Source organism: Indicator indicator, chromosome 3 (genome assembly GCF_027791375.1).
Source record: "Indicator indicator isolate 239-I01 chromosome 3, UM_Iind_1.1, whole genome shotgun sequence".
Classification (NCBI taxonomy): Eukaryota; Metazoa; Chordata; class Aves; order Piciformes; family Indicatoridae; genus Indicator; species Indicator indicator.
In genome coordinates, this window is record NC_072012.1 from 30,196,408 (window position 1) to 30,213,225 (window position 16,818).

The 16,818-nt window shown below is 36.2% G+C and overlaps 1 protein-coding gene across 1 annotated transcript in view; it reads left to right on the top strand.

The window, feature by feature from the left end:
- Positions 1-16,818, top strand: part of GRM8 (glutamate metabotropic receptor 8) — a 320,064-nt gene that overhangs the window by 272,074 nt on the left and 31,172 nt on the right. The window contains exon 8 of the mRNA XM_054399899.1: positions 12,862-13,797. Within this exon, the coding sequence (XP_054255874.1) occupies positions 12,862-13,797 (936 nt within the window). The remainder of the gene's footprint in view (positions 1-12,861; positions 13,798-16,818) is intronic.

Genomic DNA, 16,818 nt, shown 5'->3' on the forward strand with positions numbered 1-16,818 from the left:
GCAACACTGTCATAGTATAACTTGTGTAGTTAATCTCAATGTAACTTCATCTTGCAGTAAATGGATTTAGTGTTGAGTAGGACAGTAGGATGTTCTGAGAATGACTGGATGAAATAGGGAGGATTGCAGTAATATTTCCATTAACTTCATGAATTGAAATGAACCCCCCTTTATGGAGAGCATAGGCATAAAGTTAAGCAATGGCTTTGGAATGTTTAACTGAGATTTGCATCACCAGAGGATGTTGCAGCAAGGAACTCCTAGGTTTGTGATGCAACCCATCTATTCACTTCCCCAATGCTATGGCCTTGTTAGCAGAATTGCGACTTCACCTTGAAAAGCAGAGTAGCTGGAGAGAGTTCAGCTGCAAGCATTGATAATGATATTTTAGACAGTCATCTAAAAGTGTGCCTGTAGGGAAAGGTTGAGCGAACAAGGATTGGTTAGTCTAGTGATGATTGAACTGACGGAAGTTGTATTAATTTCTTTTATAACAGAAAAGATGTTCCAGGAAAATAACAAACTGTTAGTCATAGTTAATTTGGCTATTAGGAGAAGTTGTGGATTTGAATTACAGCAAGAAAGATTTAATGCAGACATGCTGCAAGATCCTCATGATGGTAATAATTAAGCACTGGACTGCGTTGCCTGGGAGGCCAGGCAATCTCCAGAGTTACAGGTTGGTTGGAGAAGGTGAACTGCACAGACTGATTTTGCATGGTTGATTCAGAGCTGGGGCCAGGGGAGCACATCTGAGATCTCTTTCAAACATAATTTCTTAAGTTTTCTTGCTTTCGTGAATGTCTTTATTTTTATTTCCTGTATACCTTGAGCAAATCCTGGGAGGTACACAAGCACCTGAACTCCTAAACTCTTAAGTTTCCTCAGTGAATGCAACACTGAGTATGTTTTTAACAAGAGCTATGACAGAATTACTAGTTTTTATACGTCATTATATATTTAGGATCTTCTTTTGCTTCAGGTTATGCATTGCATTAGTAGGTAAGGACAGTTTGTCTGTGAATCCTTGAAGAAATTTCCGTTCACATGTAGGGCTCCGCATTGGATTTTTTTTACATGAGAACTGCTTAGCACTTAGCGAACTGATTTATGTTCATTTATGTTGATGTTACTGTTGTGACAGTGGTGATTTCTTGGACTGAGAACTTCTTTCCCTGCCGTTTCTCAGAGTAGCATTTTCTCTACAACAGCTCTGCCCATAACAATATTTAAAACACATGATTAATTAGCCAAGGAGTAGGATAAGTATGATCATCATCATTTCTTATTTACTTTATTCTTTAAAAATATAAAAAAAAAATCTGAAATAGACATTATGTAAAACTGCAAAAGGCAGTCTAAAGAATTTAGCTGTCCTGAGAATACGTTGAAATTTTTTGATTTATCTGACCTAGTTACGATCAGAGGTTTTCATTTGTGCTCATAATATTTAGTACTTGAAATCTGCTCTAGCACTATAGAAGACAGCTACAGGGATCTCAAAAGACTATCTAGACCTTGAATAAATTTAGAATATTCTCTACTTACATTACTTGAAGGATGATGACTTTACAGCCTCTGCAGGCGTTCTCTTCCATTTTTTAACTCCTGATGTCGCTCTGAACTATCTTATAAATACCTGACTTTACTTCTCATTGCTGTAATTTAAACCAGTTACATTTTATGCAGTATACATCAGTCCATCCTCATCCTTTTCATTTATTTGAAACGTGTTTTTTTAGCCCCTAGGCTATGTTATTTCTTTAGGCAATACAACCTGAATTCGCTCATTTAAGTCACGTAGTTCGTGTTTTCTAGACAAACTTCTGATCTTTGCTGTTTTCCTCTGGACTCCTCATTTGATTCTCCTTCAAACTGAATCACAATTGTCCAGCCTTCCCAAAGTGCCCTGGCTGAAGTGTCGCTAGTGCAGAGTTACAGAACAACTATCGGTTTGTATACTCATGAGTGCAGAATAGGAGGGAATCATTTTATTTGTGTTTCTTAAATTGGCATTTACCACTTCTGTGACAGCATGACATTGGTTCAACATATTAAAATACACTAGAGTGAGCCCTGAGATATATTTTTTTTTCTGAAGAGCTGCTATCTCTATCCTTTCTAACCCATAATGTGCTACCTGTTGTCCCTGTTGATCTGCACAGTCCTTTTTCTCAGACTCTTTGCAGTATCATTTGGAGTAAGTGTCCTGACCTTCAACATTTTACCCTTTTCCATGGTTATTGCCCAAATTTAATCACCATATACTCTATTTTATCATCCAAGCCGCACTGAGTAGTTATTACAAGTACTGAATAATAGCAGGCTAAGAATAGACCTTTCCAGGCCCCACTCCATACCATCCCTTTTGTTCTGACAGTGAATCAATGACAAATTTCATAATCCTACAGTTTTCTGATATAAGCTGTATCTAGCCCTTAGGGGTTAGATCTGTTTCAATAGGTTCCTTATGTCTAAGAATGTAATTTGAGATGGTGTCAAAAATCTTTCTAATGTTAAGATAAATGATACCTAGCTGCTTGCCTCTCATCCAGGATGCCTGTTACTCTCTCAGTGAAAGAAATGTGACAGCTCACTGCTGACAGATCCCTTTTGGCTGTTATTTGTCTTGGTTGTTTTCTCTGCATTTTTGAAATGTGTTTGTTTATTTCTTTCAGGATATTTCTGGGAATTCAAGATAAAATGAATAACTGATAGTTCCCTGGCTTCTTTTTCCCTCTTTTATAAGCACTAGGCTTCCCATTTGCAGGTTCTCCATGCTTCCCCGTAAAGTCTTAGCTTTCTTCTCCTCAGTAAGTTCTCTAAGTATTGCTGAGTTAATCTCAATATGCTCAGTTCATGTGAAAACCTCTGACTTTTAGACCTACTCTTGTTTAGAATGTGTTTCTCTTTTTTCCTTGGTCAATTTGGGTTTTTTTGTTTTTTTTTTCCCCTGACGAAATGTGCTGTGTGGTATTTTCTCTAGCTTGAACTTCTTCCACATGCTTGTTTTGTGCCTGACAGATAACTAGGTTTTTCCAAAGAGTATTCAATTTAATTATTGACTCTTCATTCTAAGAAGCAGCACAGACTTGGCAAACAGACCTCTTCCCCTGCTGCTGAATATCTCAGTAAAAAACACAGTCTGTTTTCTGCCAGCTCTGAACTACTTCAGGCTTTCAGACTTTTTATATGTGATTTTGTTACCTGGCTGGAACTGTGCTTAAAGAGGCAGTGTGATTTCCTTTTGTTTATGTAGTGCTGAAAATTCAAAATTATGATTATAGAAAGATCTGACTGTTCATTAAAGGAGCAGGCAAAAAAGGATATGGGCTATTATAGTGGAAAACCACCTAAAATTAATGTTGAAATGTACATCTCAGTGTTTAGGATTTTGCAATGCTTCAGGTATAGTGCCTCTTTTCTTGAGTCGTGGAAATAAACATGATCCCTACATTTCAGCCAAGCTTGTCTGCTCCTTTGTCAGAGTTAATTAAGGTACAAGGTTGCTGAGGTGTGGGTAACTTTGTGCAAAATTTCAAGTACTTCACTTTGCTGAAGTATAGTGTGCTGAGAAGCACAAGATCACAGGATATTCCTACTGTTTTCTGATATACTTTGAGAAGTCAGAGATGAAATTACTGCCTTTGTGCTCTCTGTCTTGCTGCCAGTTATGCTTGGATGGAAAGCCCCGTAAATAGTTACAAAATTGCCATACTCTTTTGTTTTAGTTCTCCTGTTAAAATTTTTTTGGCTACAATTTCCTCAAAAAGCATCTCTTTGGACGTATTCTATGGCTGCTGACCATCATGCTGATTAGTGTTGCCTTATTGGTTTTAGGATTGCCTTCTCTGTATTCTATTGATACTGTTCTAGCCTTTATCTTATGACTTGGCTGTGAATTCTTTAGGATTAACACCATAATTTTTCTCTTGCAGATTTGTATAACCCTTAGTGTAATTGAGGTATTGGTCTCTGAGCAGTGTGGAAATACAAAAAATGTATTATTTATGTGTTGCTGTTATTTTGTAGGAAAGGTTATGGAGGTTGGAATTTTATGATTTACTCATTTCTAATTCTAAAATAATGAAACACTATATATATATATATATATATATATATAAAAGTTACAGGGCATCTCCTTAAGTAATATTAAATATATGCATGGGTCATGACCTTGTTAGCATAACTCTAATGGAGTTACTGGAATGATCTATATCTGCTGAAGGTCTAGCCCAGTACATTTTTTGCAAGCCGTCATGAAGGTGTTTGTGGATAGCAGCTTCTTGTTTTGATAAAGACTCACCCTTAAAACAATGATTTAGAACATGTAATAGCAACTATTTTTTCATTAAACAATATGATTTATTAAAATAATTATTCTTCAAATTAAAGAAAAAAATCTACATAAAATCCATCTGAAGTGAATTGGCAGCAGTGATTAACACCTTGTGTTCCTTCTCTTTATTCTGAGCTGTGAAATGGGGGAGAACCTGAGCGATGAAAGACACCTGACACAGCTTGGAGGGAAATATGATGGCTATGGAGCAGTGCATTTGGGACAGGTCAACGGGAAATTTAACATAGCTGCAAATAAATGCAACAGGTTTGGGAGGGAGCACATTTGTTAAGCATGTTAAGAGCTTCATCAAAAAGTGCGGCTAGTCTGTTGAACTAGTCGTTGCATGGACCTTGTACAGAACTGAGATTTCCCAGGCACAAGGCAAGTGACATTAAAAACCTCTAACCAGAAGTAAGGTCCTTTTCTAGAAGCACTAAATTTTGTGAAGCATGCTTGTTGGCTACTTCCGTATAGTCATCTCCAAGAAAGAAAAAAGTACTCATTAAGTGTTATGATGGAAATCACCTTAATACTAGAGGCTGGTCAAAACATATCAGTTGACAAAAAAGGGTGATAGCAGCATTTCCTAACAGAAAAATCTAAGTCTGTCTGTTTGTTTGGTTGGTTTGGTTTGTGAATTTGTTTGTTTTAAATTTGAGGAATTTTGAACATGTTTAATCATAAGCAAAGTTCTAGCATAGTCTGCCCATTCAAGCCATGAGCAGCTAGTTTCTCCAGGAGGATATTGTGAGAGACAGTGTCAAATGTTTGACTAAGGTCTAGGTAAACTTTTAAACTAGAGAAGAGTAGATTTAGATTGTATGTTAGAAACAAGTTCTTTGCTGTGAGGGTGGTGGAACACTGAAATGGGTTGCTCAGGGTGGTAGTTGATGTGTCATCCCAGGAGATAGTCAAGGTCAGACTTGACAAGGCTCTGAGCAACCTGATCTAGCTGAGGATGTCCCTGCTCAGTGCAGGGGCATTGGACTAGATGACCTTTGGAGGTTCCTTCCAACCCAAACCATTCTATGATTCTATTATATGATAAACAACATCCCCAGCCTTTCCTTCGTCCTTCAACCAATAAGCAGTTTTGGTAATTCTGGAGACAGGTGATATTATAGTTCTGGGAAACTAGAGAATGGCAGGAGGGATTCTGACATGCTGAGGAAGCACGGAATGAAGTTTCTGGTACCAATTTTTTGAAAAAAACTATTACTCAGTTTTAAAAGTAAAAAATATTTGAATAAAACTTTCTAAAATATAAGAACTTGTTGGGCAAAATCCTTCCAGACCTGAGAGATGGAAATTAGTTATATCCCTTAAACTTAAACTTTTTACCCACATTTTAAACTTAAGTGTATCCATTGCTCCTGACTGTATGACAGATTCCCTCCAGCCAGTTGCAAAGTTGAGACTCAAATGAGTTAAATAATTTGCCCAAAGTCACCAAGAAAGTCAGACTGCATCAGGGCCAGATAGGCTAATTCTAAGGTTAGAGGTCAAAGTTTAGAAGTTCCATAGCACTACTTTCAAATAATATAATAATAATATGATAAATATAATTTCCTTTTCTGTATCCTAGGACATTTTAAATTGTGCATGCATATAAATAGTTATACATATAGGCATGTATATAGATATTCAAATTTAAATGATGGCACATTTAACTGTCTTTGTTTTCCTGTAGGGAAGCTGTGAGATAGAGATGGTAAGAGTAACTTTAGGCACGTGGATGCACTGTTTGGAGAAATCAGCATCCATCTGGCTTGTAGCAACAATACTTTCTTCTATTCCTAAAGGAAAAGAGAAAGAATGATTTTTCTTGTAATATTTCAGACTGGTCCTCTAATGGTGTTACAAATGGTCACTGCATCTAATCAAGCTTTTCAGACTTCTTGTGAAACTGATGTTTGACTGCATTAATTTTCAACCAGTATGTGGCGAAAGTAAAGATATGACTCCATGTTCTTTGCAAATCTCTAGGAATGTCTGTGCCTGAAATTTCATAAAATTACATCACAGTTGTTAGGAAATCATCAGTATGAGGGGAATGAAGAAAATAATTCACAGCAATGACAGCAAATTTGGTAATGGTAATGGTAATACTGCCATTGACAATTGGGATTAATTGTTGGTTATTGGGGTTGGTTGGTTATTGTTTGGGTTTTTGTTCACTGGATCATAGGAAATTAGGCATTGTAAGGGACCTCTGGACATCATCTAGTCCAACTCCCCTGACAGAGCAGGACCATAGAATCTAGCACAGGTTGCACAGGAATGCATCCAGATGGGTCTTCAAAGTCTCCAGAGAAGAAGGCTCCACAACCTCTCTGGGGAGCCTGTTCCAGTGCTCTGTGACCCTTACAATGAAGAAGTTGCTCCTCATGTTGAGGTGGAACCTTCTGTGCTGTAGTTTATATCCGTTGCCCCTTGTCATATCACAGGGTGCAACTGAGCAGAGCCTGTCCCCTCCCTCTTGACACCCAGCCCTCAGATATCTATAAACATTTATTAAAACCCCTTCTCTTGATTGTTTGTTTATTTGTTTTTTTGTGGTTGTTGTTTGGTTTGGTTTTTTTTAAATTTGAAACTATATTTTTTTGTCCTTATTTTCCTTCTACACATGTCTGCTTAAATATTTGTAAGTTTAGTCTTTAAGTATAACTAGATTTTCTCTAAGCATAAAAGCTGTCTGGCAGACTGAATGCTATAATCATTATATTTAGGCTCATAATGAGCTCACTTTAGCTGAACCAGTTTAAGTTTTTGATGGTTCAAATGACTTGATTGGACAAGGTACATTAGAGACTTGAACTTTTACTGTGAGAATAGATGCATTAGACAGTTTAAAAAGCCAAATATTAAACTAAATTGCTGTAATTCATTCACTTGCTACTCTCCTCTGATGAACCATTTCTTCAGAAGAGAAATACTTCCAGAAATTTGAGACAAAAATAAGAATGACTTTTAGTGACAGCTGGAGATAATATTATTTCAATGCTTTGTCATTTTTATAACTAAGAATCTGAATATCTTTAAATGCTCTATGAATTTATGTGAGAACCTTGATGCTTTTGAAAGTCTTGTCTGACTACAAAATAAGATATTTTCCTGCTCCCATAACTCTAGTAGAATGCATTCTTGCATTCCTCTGTTCAGCTCTTGTATAATTCCATTCATTATAATAATGTGCTTTAACACTTATTTTTAATAAATATTTTGCTGTAAGATACCAAAAATGAAAATTCCTGTAAGTGATAATATAACATAAGCAGAAACGTTAAATTATTATCTACCAATCTTCTTCTTATAAACTCTCTGAAGGCTATCTGAGTGCCTTTATATTCTTACCAGTTGCTGAATTATGTGATAAATTTATCCATGACCATTAAGAATGGAAAACAGAGTGGATTTGTACACATAAATGATTCAGAAGTTGTATGTGACCTATTAACAGCATTTTTGATCAGTCTTCTCTCGTTGCTGAGGGCTAAATTGAATGAGTTGCTTGATTATTGGAAGGACATAGGTTCCAGGAATGTGAATGTGCTACTTGTACTGTGTCATGTAAATCCCGTCTTGTTTTAGCCCAGTTCCAACATTATTAATTTTTAGCTTTATTATTAGATATTAGAAGAAATTGTATTTCTAATGTTCATGAAGGATAGAGGTGTTTACTTGGGTTTGATATGAAATGACATTTTGTCTGTATTTTAATGGTTTAGTGAACTGTGAATCTTAATGCCACAAATTAAAGCAAATTGCAGCTCCGTCAGGCAGATATTTCATACAGAGATGATTTTAATGTCATTTAAATAGCAATGAAGCCATTCTCTTTTTGTATCCTGATGCATTTAATAGAAAATGAGTATGTGTCTTACATATGTGCTGTCATACTCTTTCAGATATTTTCAATCCAGTAAGTACTGGAATAGTAGAAAATGGAACCTCATCTTAGGGCAATGTGAGGTGCTTCATGATAGCACATCAATCTATCAGACTTTGCGAATTCAGAGGAGTTACTCAACTAACATTAATAATAATGTTTAAACTCTTATTAAAAGTAGATACAGAGCTAGTCTATCCCTATCCATCTGACCTAGACAATGAATTCAGATATATTTAACAATGATTTTTTTCCTTGTCTTGTATCATGCTATAAGGGAACAGCAGCTAAAAGATGTCACACGAAAATGAAGGTAACAAAATAAGTCTTGCAGAAACTGTTTACTTAAGGCTACTTAATAATCTGAGACTTGCTCAGCCTTAGTAATGTCTGAGCAGTATAAAGAGTGCTACAGACCCACATTAGTAAGGGCTGAAGAACGTTTTAATTCTTTTTCAGTGTCAAAGCCCCTGTTTTCTTGTCTTGTCTGACTTTGACTTTGTCAGATTCTTTCCCCCCTGAGAATCTTGTTTAAGAATGTGTGCCTAAAGTTAAGCTCCTCTTAAGTTAGTTTTGTAACATTTGAACTTCTAGATCTCTTTGGAACAGTTTCTCAAAGTACTTAGACTGTGAAAATTGCAGATGGAAGCATAGTGGGATTTTCAAAAGCACTTAAACAGATAAGGCACTTAGCTCCCATTTAAATTAATTAGATGGGTTGAACACGTTCCCCTTGGCACTTTTGAAAGTTCCACTGCTAACTGTTTATGTCTGCGTTAAAAAATATGATTTTCAAGAGAAACTGAGCATCCACCAACTCTCTTTAAAGTTTATGACAATTGAAGGTTTTCAGCAGTTCTGAACATTATAAAATGTCCCTGAGCCTATGTTCCCAAATGATCCTCCTTTGCTTTTTCTTCAGTTTCTACTATCATTTATTGTCTAAAGTTAATCTCAGAGAAGAAGTGAGATCAATAGTGCTATAACCTAAAGATAGAAAAATAATGACATGGGTGAATATTCTGCCCAGATTTGAGAAGCTGAGTCCTCTGATATATACATTAAGTGACTGAAAAAAGTGATAGACCATTGTTGTAATTATGTCCTTTACTGGATTTCATTGTTATATTTCTATTATGCAAAACAATAGGTCAAGAATAAATTACAGGCAAAGACTGATGCAGGTTACGCATAGCTGGGAATGAACCAGATGACCAGAAGTAGCTTGGTGTTTCAGTCTTTAACTGTTGCCCATACAGCAACCCTTAGCAGACCAGTTCAGATGTAATGAAGGCAAGTAGTGCTCATTCTGAGGTGTATTTTCCCCTATCCTTTACTCTGCCTCTATTACAGCAGTGTAGTCTGAGGGTGTATGCACATTAACATTTTAGTTTCAGTCAAGAGTCTACTTTTGAAATGAATCTGCTAATTGTTCCCACTTAGCACACCTGCTCATTGTGGAGTGGGTCTTGGGCTACAAGAACTGGATTGCTTTTGGCTGAACTGAATACAGAAGATGCTTTCCAGAAGAACATCTAATCTTCTTTAATCATTACCAGGTGTTCAGTCCACTGAACTACATCAAAATTAGTTCAATAACCTTCCTTCCCAGACTCTAATTTCAAATAATGACCAGTGTGAACATCAGGTCCTCAGAGCCAACACTTTCACTCCACAGACTGGCTCTTACTATGCCACATTACTTGTTAACGCAGCTATAAAATGAGCTGACAGGATTACTGGGTTCATGAGAGAATCTGATCCTTGCTCAAACTGAGAGCAGAAATCCTACAATACCAGAATTTTCTCTGATCTGCAAGTGTCTTAAAGAGGGTCTCCAATTTCAAGCACTGATCAGCAGTTCTTAGGAAAATACCTCCTCTTTCTTGCTAAGTAGAACATGCAATAAAAAAATCATGAGCAAGAACTCACAAGGTTTTTGTTAAGAGCTTTTTCAGAAATCTTGGTCAACCTACATTAACTGCATGTTTTGCTTTAAAAAGTAATCCAGACAGGACAGATTGTAAGATGTAACTTGTGTACTTTGTAAAATGCAACTGCACAAGTCATTCATTCTGGTTACTCTCCATGCTGATTTAGCATTTTTTAATGCTTTTAGAGTCCATTCTTGTTTGAATAATTCCATCATTAACAGCTAATAGTACTTATATTCAAGTTATTTTTTTAAGAAAGAAAAGCTTTCAAATTGTTTAGCCAGCTAGCTTTCCAACATTCAGAACCCTGTATTGCTATGTCCAAAATGATATCTTGTGTCCAGTGTACTAGAATGAAAACCATAATTTGAATCTTTACCAGTGACCTTTAGAATTAGGAGTTTAGTATCATTGTTGCTACTAGGACGAGTCACATGAGGTACTCAACTGTATTGCCAGATAGAAAGAGTTTTTAAGCATGTTTTTAGACAATTAAAGCACCATCAAGACAAAAGTATGTGAAAACATAGCTGTACAATAAAAGCATTCTCTATACCTGTCTAAGCCACGGATTCACAGTACAGTAAATATGGCTTTAGGATGCTTACTGATAGATAAGAAACACTGTAGCCTCATGATATTAAACGCTGATCTGGTATAAACTCACATTTCTAGTTTAATGTGTTAAAAACATTGAACACCTTAGCTTTATCCTGTCAGGCTTTCTGCCAGATTAAATATTGCCTGTCCATGCCGTACTAAGTTTATGCTGGATCAGGTGTTGTGTACTCTCCTGGTGATTCTACATTATGTGCTTTAGTCTGGCAGATATGCAGTACTGTTCTGTCTTGAGTCATCCCAAACTTATCGACAGGTCTGCTTTAATGACCAGGGCCTCCTGTTGTCCCCATCATGATAGGATCTGACTAAATCCTAGTCTTTGATGCATTTATTCTCCTACCAACACTATAAAGGAGAATATATATTTGCTATTACACTGGTTTCATCATGTTTTCTCTCATCTAGTAGATGAAACACAAAGTTTTATGCAGGTCTTGAGAATTTCAGTGAGTAAAACCAGATTTTAAGAGATTAGTATTTTCTTAGGAGTGGCAAATGTTCTGCTAGGGCTCTATCAAAAGTCGTCCAGCGACTGGGTTATTCTTACAGGTTTTAGGAAGCTTAGATAGTCACCAGGTGCTTCATTTTGTGTAATTATCACAGTCATTGATAAAAAATATGATTCAGACTCATCCAAATCTGACTGAAGTCCTTGAGTGACTCTGGGGAATTCCCAGAGCTGGTTGTATGAGTGAGTTTCTTGTCTCTTTGTTTCTGTGTGGTCCCTTGTTTGCCACTTTGAGTGGCAGGTAACAGAAAAGTCCCACACCGTGCAGAAAAGTGGGCAGAGGAGACAAAGAGCCTGGCTGTTTGTAGCTGCTTTATTCACCCTAAGTGGTGCTGCGACTGATGCTCTGCTCTCTGAGGAAGGCAAATGAAGCTGGCACATTGTGATTTTTCTCTCAAATCTGTTGAAAAAAAATACTGGAAAAAGAAATTGGCCAAAATTATCCCTCTTAATAAGTTGTCCTTGTTTTGTCCTCCTCCAGAAGGAACTGAAAACATTCCTGAGGCTGAAGTTTTGCTACTGCTGTTTCGCTTATAAATAAAGCCTCCAAATGAATCAAAAGTGCTAAGTGTTTACAACCTAACAAAGGAATGCAAAGTGGAGCACGGGAGCAATATAGAATGATTCTGTTGCCTGCAAGGAGCTCTTTGCTCCACACACTGCTCTGGTTCACTCAGAGGGAGCTCTGGAAGAACACAATTTTACTAAAGGTGGGCTAGGAACTGTTGGGCTGAAACTGAGTGATAATTTTAAGCAGGTGATGCTTTAAATCCATGAGTTTTCTATTCATATTTTATTTATAAGGCATGCAGAAAGAATAGATGAGTGGATGAAAAAAGTATATTTAATAATGTGTGGCTGTGGAGAAAGCTGAAATTTCCAAAACAGTGCATTGTGTGCATCTGTTCTGCACTACAAAAAGATTCTTGGACTTTTTAAATAAGGAAAACTGAAGTATGTCTTTCTCCATTATTATTCAGAAAGCAGTGTATACTCATGTTTGTCTTCTAGAAAAGTAAATACTCTTGCACATTTCAAAACGCAGGGAGTAGGAAAATGTAAAATAACCATTCATGGAAGAAGTAGAATTTTTTTCCTGGCTCTCATTGTTCTTCCAGAAGTGATGCAAGGAGATTTTAATCTATTTCTTTATTTTTACCAGAAAGTTATCTGAAACTCATATAGCCTTGTTTTGTAATTAAATGTTTTAGAACTACTGGTATTTATATTTGCATGTGATTAACTTTTAAAACACTGTCTACAGGGCTTTTTTTGCTTTTAAACTAGCCTGGAGTCAATAAATATCCTTACAGACGTCAATTTAGTCAGCAATAAAGAGGTAAATAGAAACTAATGACACTCATCGAGCCTGTGGCATGAATGATTTATTGGACACAATCAGTTAACACTTTTATAAAGTCAATACAAGGGAAAGAAACAGGTTTCTTATTATGGTAAACTGTATTTGTACTGTCAGCATGTAGTGATTTATGACAATCCTGTGGCCAAGATTAGCATGTTATAAATGGGGGGAAATAGAAGGCTCATTAATTTTTTGTACCCACAGGTAGAAGACATGCAGTGGGCTAATAGACAACATACTCATCCAGCATCTGTCTGCAGCCTGCCCTGTAAAGCTGGGGAAAGAAAGAAAACCGTGAAGGGAGTGCCGTGCTGCTGGCACTGCGAGCGCTGTGAGGGATACCATTACCAGGTGGATGAATTCAACTGTGAACTGTGCCCCATTAATAAGAGACCAAACGCCAACCGTACAGATTGCCAGCTTATTCCTATAATCAAACTGGAGTGGCATTCTCCTTGGGCCATCGTGCCCGTCTTCATAGCTATTCTCGGTATAATTGCCACCACCTTTGTGATTGTGACATTTGTCCGGTACAACGACACCCCGATCGTCAGGGCCTCTGGACGGGAGCTTAGTTACGTGCTCCTGACTGGGATTTTTCTCTGTTACTCCATTACTTTTTTAATGATCGCAAGTCCTGATACAGTGGTCTGCTCGTTTCGAAGGATCTTTCTAGGGCTTGGCATGTGTTTCAGCTATGCTGCCTTGCTCACCAAAACAAACAGAATTCACAGAATATTTGAACAAGGCAAAAAATCTGTCACAGCTCCCAAATTTATTAGTCCAGCTTCCCAGCTGGTGATCACTTTCAGCCTCATATCCATGCAGCTTATTGGAGTCTTCATCTGGTTTGCTATTGACCCACCACATACCATCGTAGACTATGGAGAGCAGAGGACACTTGAACCAGAAAACGCCAGGGGAGTTCTCAAATGTGACATTTCAGATCTTTCTCTCATTTGTTCCCTTGGATACAGTATTCTCTTGATGGTCACATGCACTGTTTATGCTATTAAAACAAGAGGGGTGCCAGAGACCTTCAACGAAGCGAAACCCATTGGATTTACTATGTACACAACCTGCATAATTTGGTTAGCTTTTATTCCAATCTTTTTTGGTACAGCCCAATCAGCAGAAAAGGTAAGTGATGATAAGTTTACTAATCAAGTACTATCCTTTCTTCTATTCTCATCTCCTAATATTTAGAGCACTATACTATTTTCACTCTTAGAAATGAGTAATTTGAAATAATTGCAAACAAACTCTTAGAATTTACAGATATATATGATTCAAAAGGTAGGTTTCCTATATTATAAACCAAGGAACTGAATGTGATGGTGGTGTGGCTGGCACAATAATACTGACATTTTCTCATTATATTCTTAAATGACTGTTTCTTTTAATGCTTATTATTACCCTTCAGTGATGCTGCCTGTTACATGAAGCACTATACAGATCTTTGATATCATCCACAGATATGACAGAAATGGTTGCATTTCAAAAGTCTAAGAAGATGAGCTTACATTTGTCAAAAATAATGAAGGAGAATGCCTGGGCAGAATGAAAACAATTATTTCTTTCTGGTTGATACATGTAACTTTGAAAAAAACCCAACCAACCAAACAAAAAAACCCCAACCAAGCAAACAATAGGAGGAATGAATGAAGATCATATAAGCATAGTTCGTTAATTATTAGCTCAGAGCAAAAAGAAAGCATTTTCCTAATCTTTTAATAACAAATTAAAATTTTGGTACTTGGATATCTGTCATCCCTTGATTGTTTCACATCTTTTCTGATATCAGTTATGCTAAGCAGTACAGAACGTCAGACATTTAGCTCTCCCTCTCTTACTTCTAATAGGAAGGGAGAGGCAAATGTCAACTATATGAGTTTTTATCTACCTGCTAGTGGTGAAAATGACAAGTTATGTAGGAAAGAACAATAACAGCAGCATCAATCTTGAAAACTGCAAGTGTATGAGATTTGGAAAACCTTAAAAAATAAGAAATTAAAGTAATCAATCTTTTACATAAGTTCTTTCCTCCTTTCTTCTGGAAGGTGTTTTTTATAATATTTTAAAATATAAGTTTTAATTTAGTCAGAAAAGTCAACATGTATCCACTTACAATTGTACAAAGGCTTGATATGCCTGGTTTAGAGGGCGCTCTTTCCTAGAGAATTAAAGGACAGGTCTGTATAGCTTGACAAAATACTTGCTGATTCAAGCAGAAGAATTGGGGAGGAGAGAATGTGGCAGAAAAACATTTCCCTCACTAAAAAAATGGAAGTAAGCGGGCTTACTGAATTGAATCCAGCTTGATTTCCCTGGACTTTTCAATTAAGTCAGGGAGAGTGAGTACCAGGGTAATGGCATATCATAGATGAAATATGTAAAGATAAAAAATGGTGTCTGATATCAGAAAACATGTTTAGATTAACTGTATTTAAATTCTCTTTTGTTTAGTCTTAAGTTTGAAAAGTACTTTGTTGTATAAATGTGTGGTACTTTTGTGTTTTAGCAGCTTTGGCCAGTCAGTTTTATGGCAGGTACCTATAACAAAAGAAATTAATTTCTGAGTATTGAAATAGTGAAAACATCGCTTGGAAGGCAATTATGCAATGAGTTTTGATTTACACCATTGGTTCACCTTATCTTGTAGTAAAGGATGATTTGGTTTGACCCCTAAAGACTAATGAATACCTCTTTCACATTTCATTTATGAAACTCAAGACTGAACATAGAAATGACATTAAATCACACAGCTTTGAACACTGAATTTCACTTGTTAGTTTGCTTTTTTTTCTAAATGATTTGTTAGTCTTCAGATAATGACCTAATTATTATGCTAATACAGTAGCTCTGTATCTCAAATAATTCTTTTCACAGTGTTGCTCCTTTTTTCTGCAAATAAAAACATGTTTCCACACAAAGCCTTATGGACATCACAATAATAGTGTGCATGTTTATACAAGTAAATTGCTTGTCTTAATAGGAAAAAAAATAATATCTTAGTGCACACATATATATATATATTGCCTGAATAGACTCAAAGTTGCCTGTAAGATTTCACGTTATCCTACTGTTAATAATATTGTTAATGCTACTGTTAATTAATGCATATCACCAAAAGAAGCATTTTAAAAACAATTATAGAGTATGTTATTTGAAATTTGGTATTATGATCTTCTGTGAGGGTGAAAAAAATGAAAAAGAAAATAAACAGACTTTAGTTAGATGATTCCTCACTTTACAATTGATTTTAGAGTCCTGAGTTTTGTTGTTTTTAGTTTTTTGTTTGTTTGTTTGTTTGTTTGTTTTAATGTCTTGAGTTTATTCAGAGAGAATGAAGCAATCAGATTGGGAACTTAAAGTACTACTTAAAAGCAATAGTTCCTTTTTTGAAGTGTTGACAGTAAAAAAATTTAGCACAGCATTAATTAGTAATGTATACTTCCAACTAGAAATTCATTGAATTGTTAGCTTCAGACACAATTCTATTTAAATACAGAGTACTTAAAACTTCTCCAAAGTATTTTGAGGAAGTTGTTTTCCTAACCGTTAGTAGTGCTTACAACAATAGCAGAAGTCATTGTACGTTTTTAAAAAGAGTTTGTGTTTACTTAACTATTCTAGATCAAGTAGAAAGAATATTGAGAAGCTTTTATTTTTTATGTCAATGTCAAAATATTTTCACTGATAAACAAAAAACCAACACCATTAATGCTGAAAGCAGGTGCTTTCATCCAAAACTCATACACTGTCATGGAAAGATTACCTTTACATTTAGTGGCCTTGGGATCAATTCCCAAACGTATAAATTTGCTAAGAGATTCTGAATAGAACCTAGAGGAGTATAAACCTGTAGAGCTAGCACAAGTCCATAAACTGAGAGTTGTTGCCTGTGTGTGTTGTCTGTGTGTATTATCTTCAAATGTGTGTGATGAAGGGCATGTAAATAAGCATAAGTACTTTTCTGCAGACATACCGTGAATCTCCTCTTTCCACTTTTGATATAGGGAATGTTGGATTTCTACCTAGTTATTATAGCTGAGTTAAATGCCTGAATTTGCATGGTGTGACACATCCGTCAGAGAAAACTTGTTAAAAGCTAAGGTAACTTGAAAAGAGTGGGAATATGTTGATTTATAGTCTTGACAT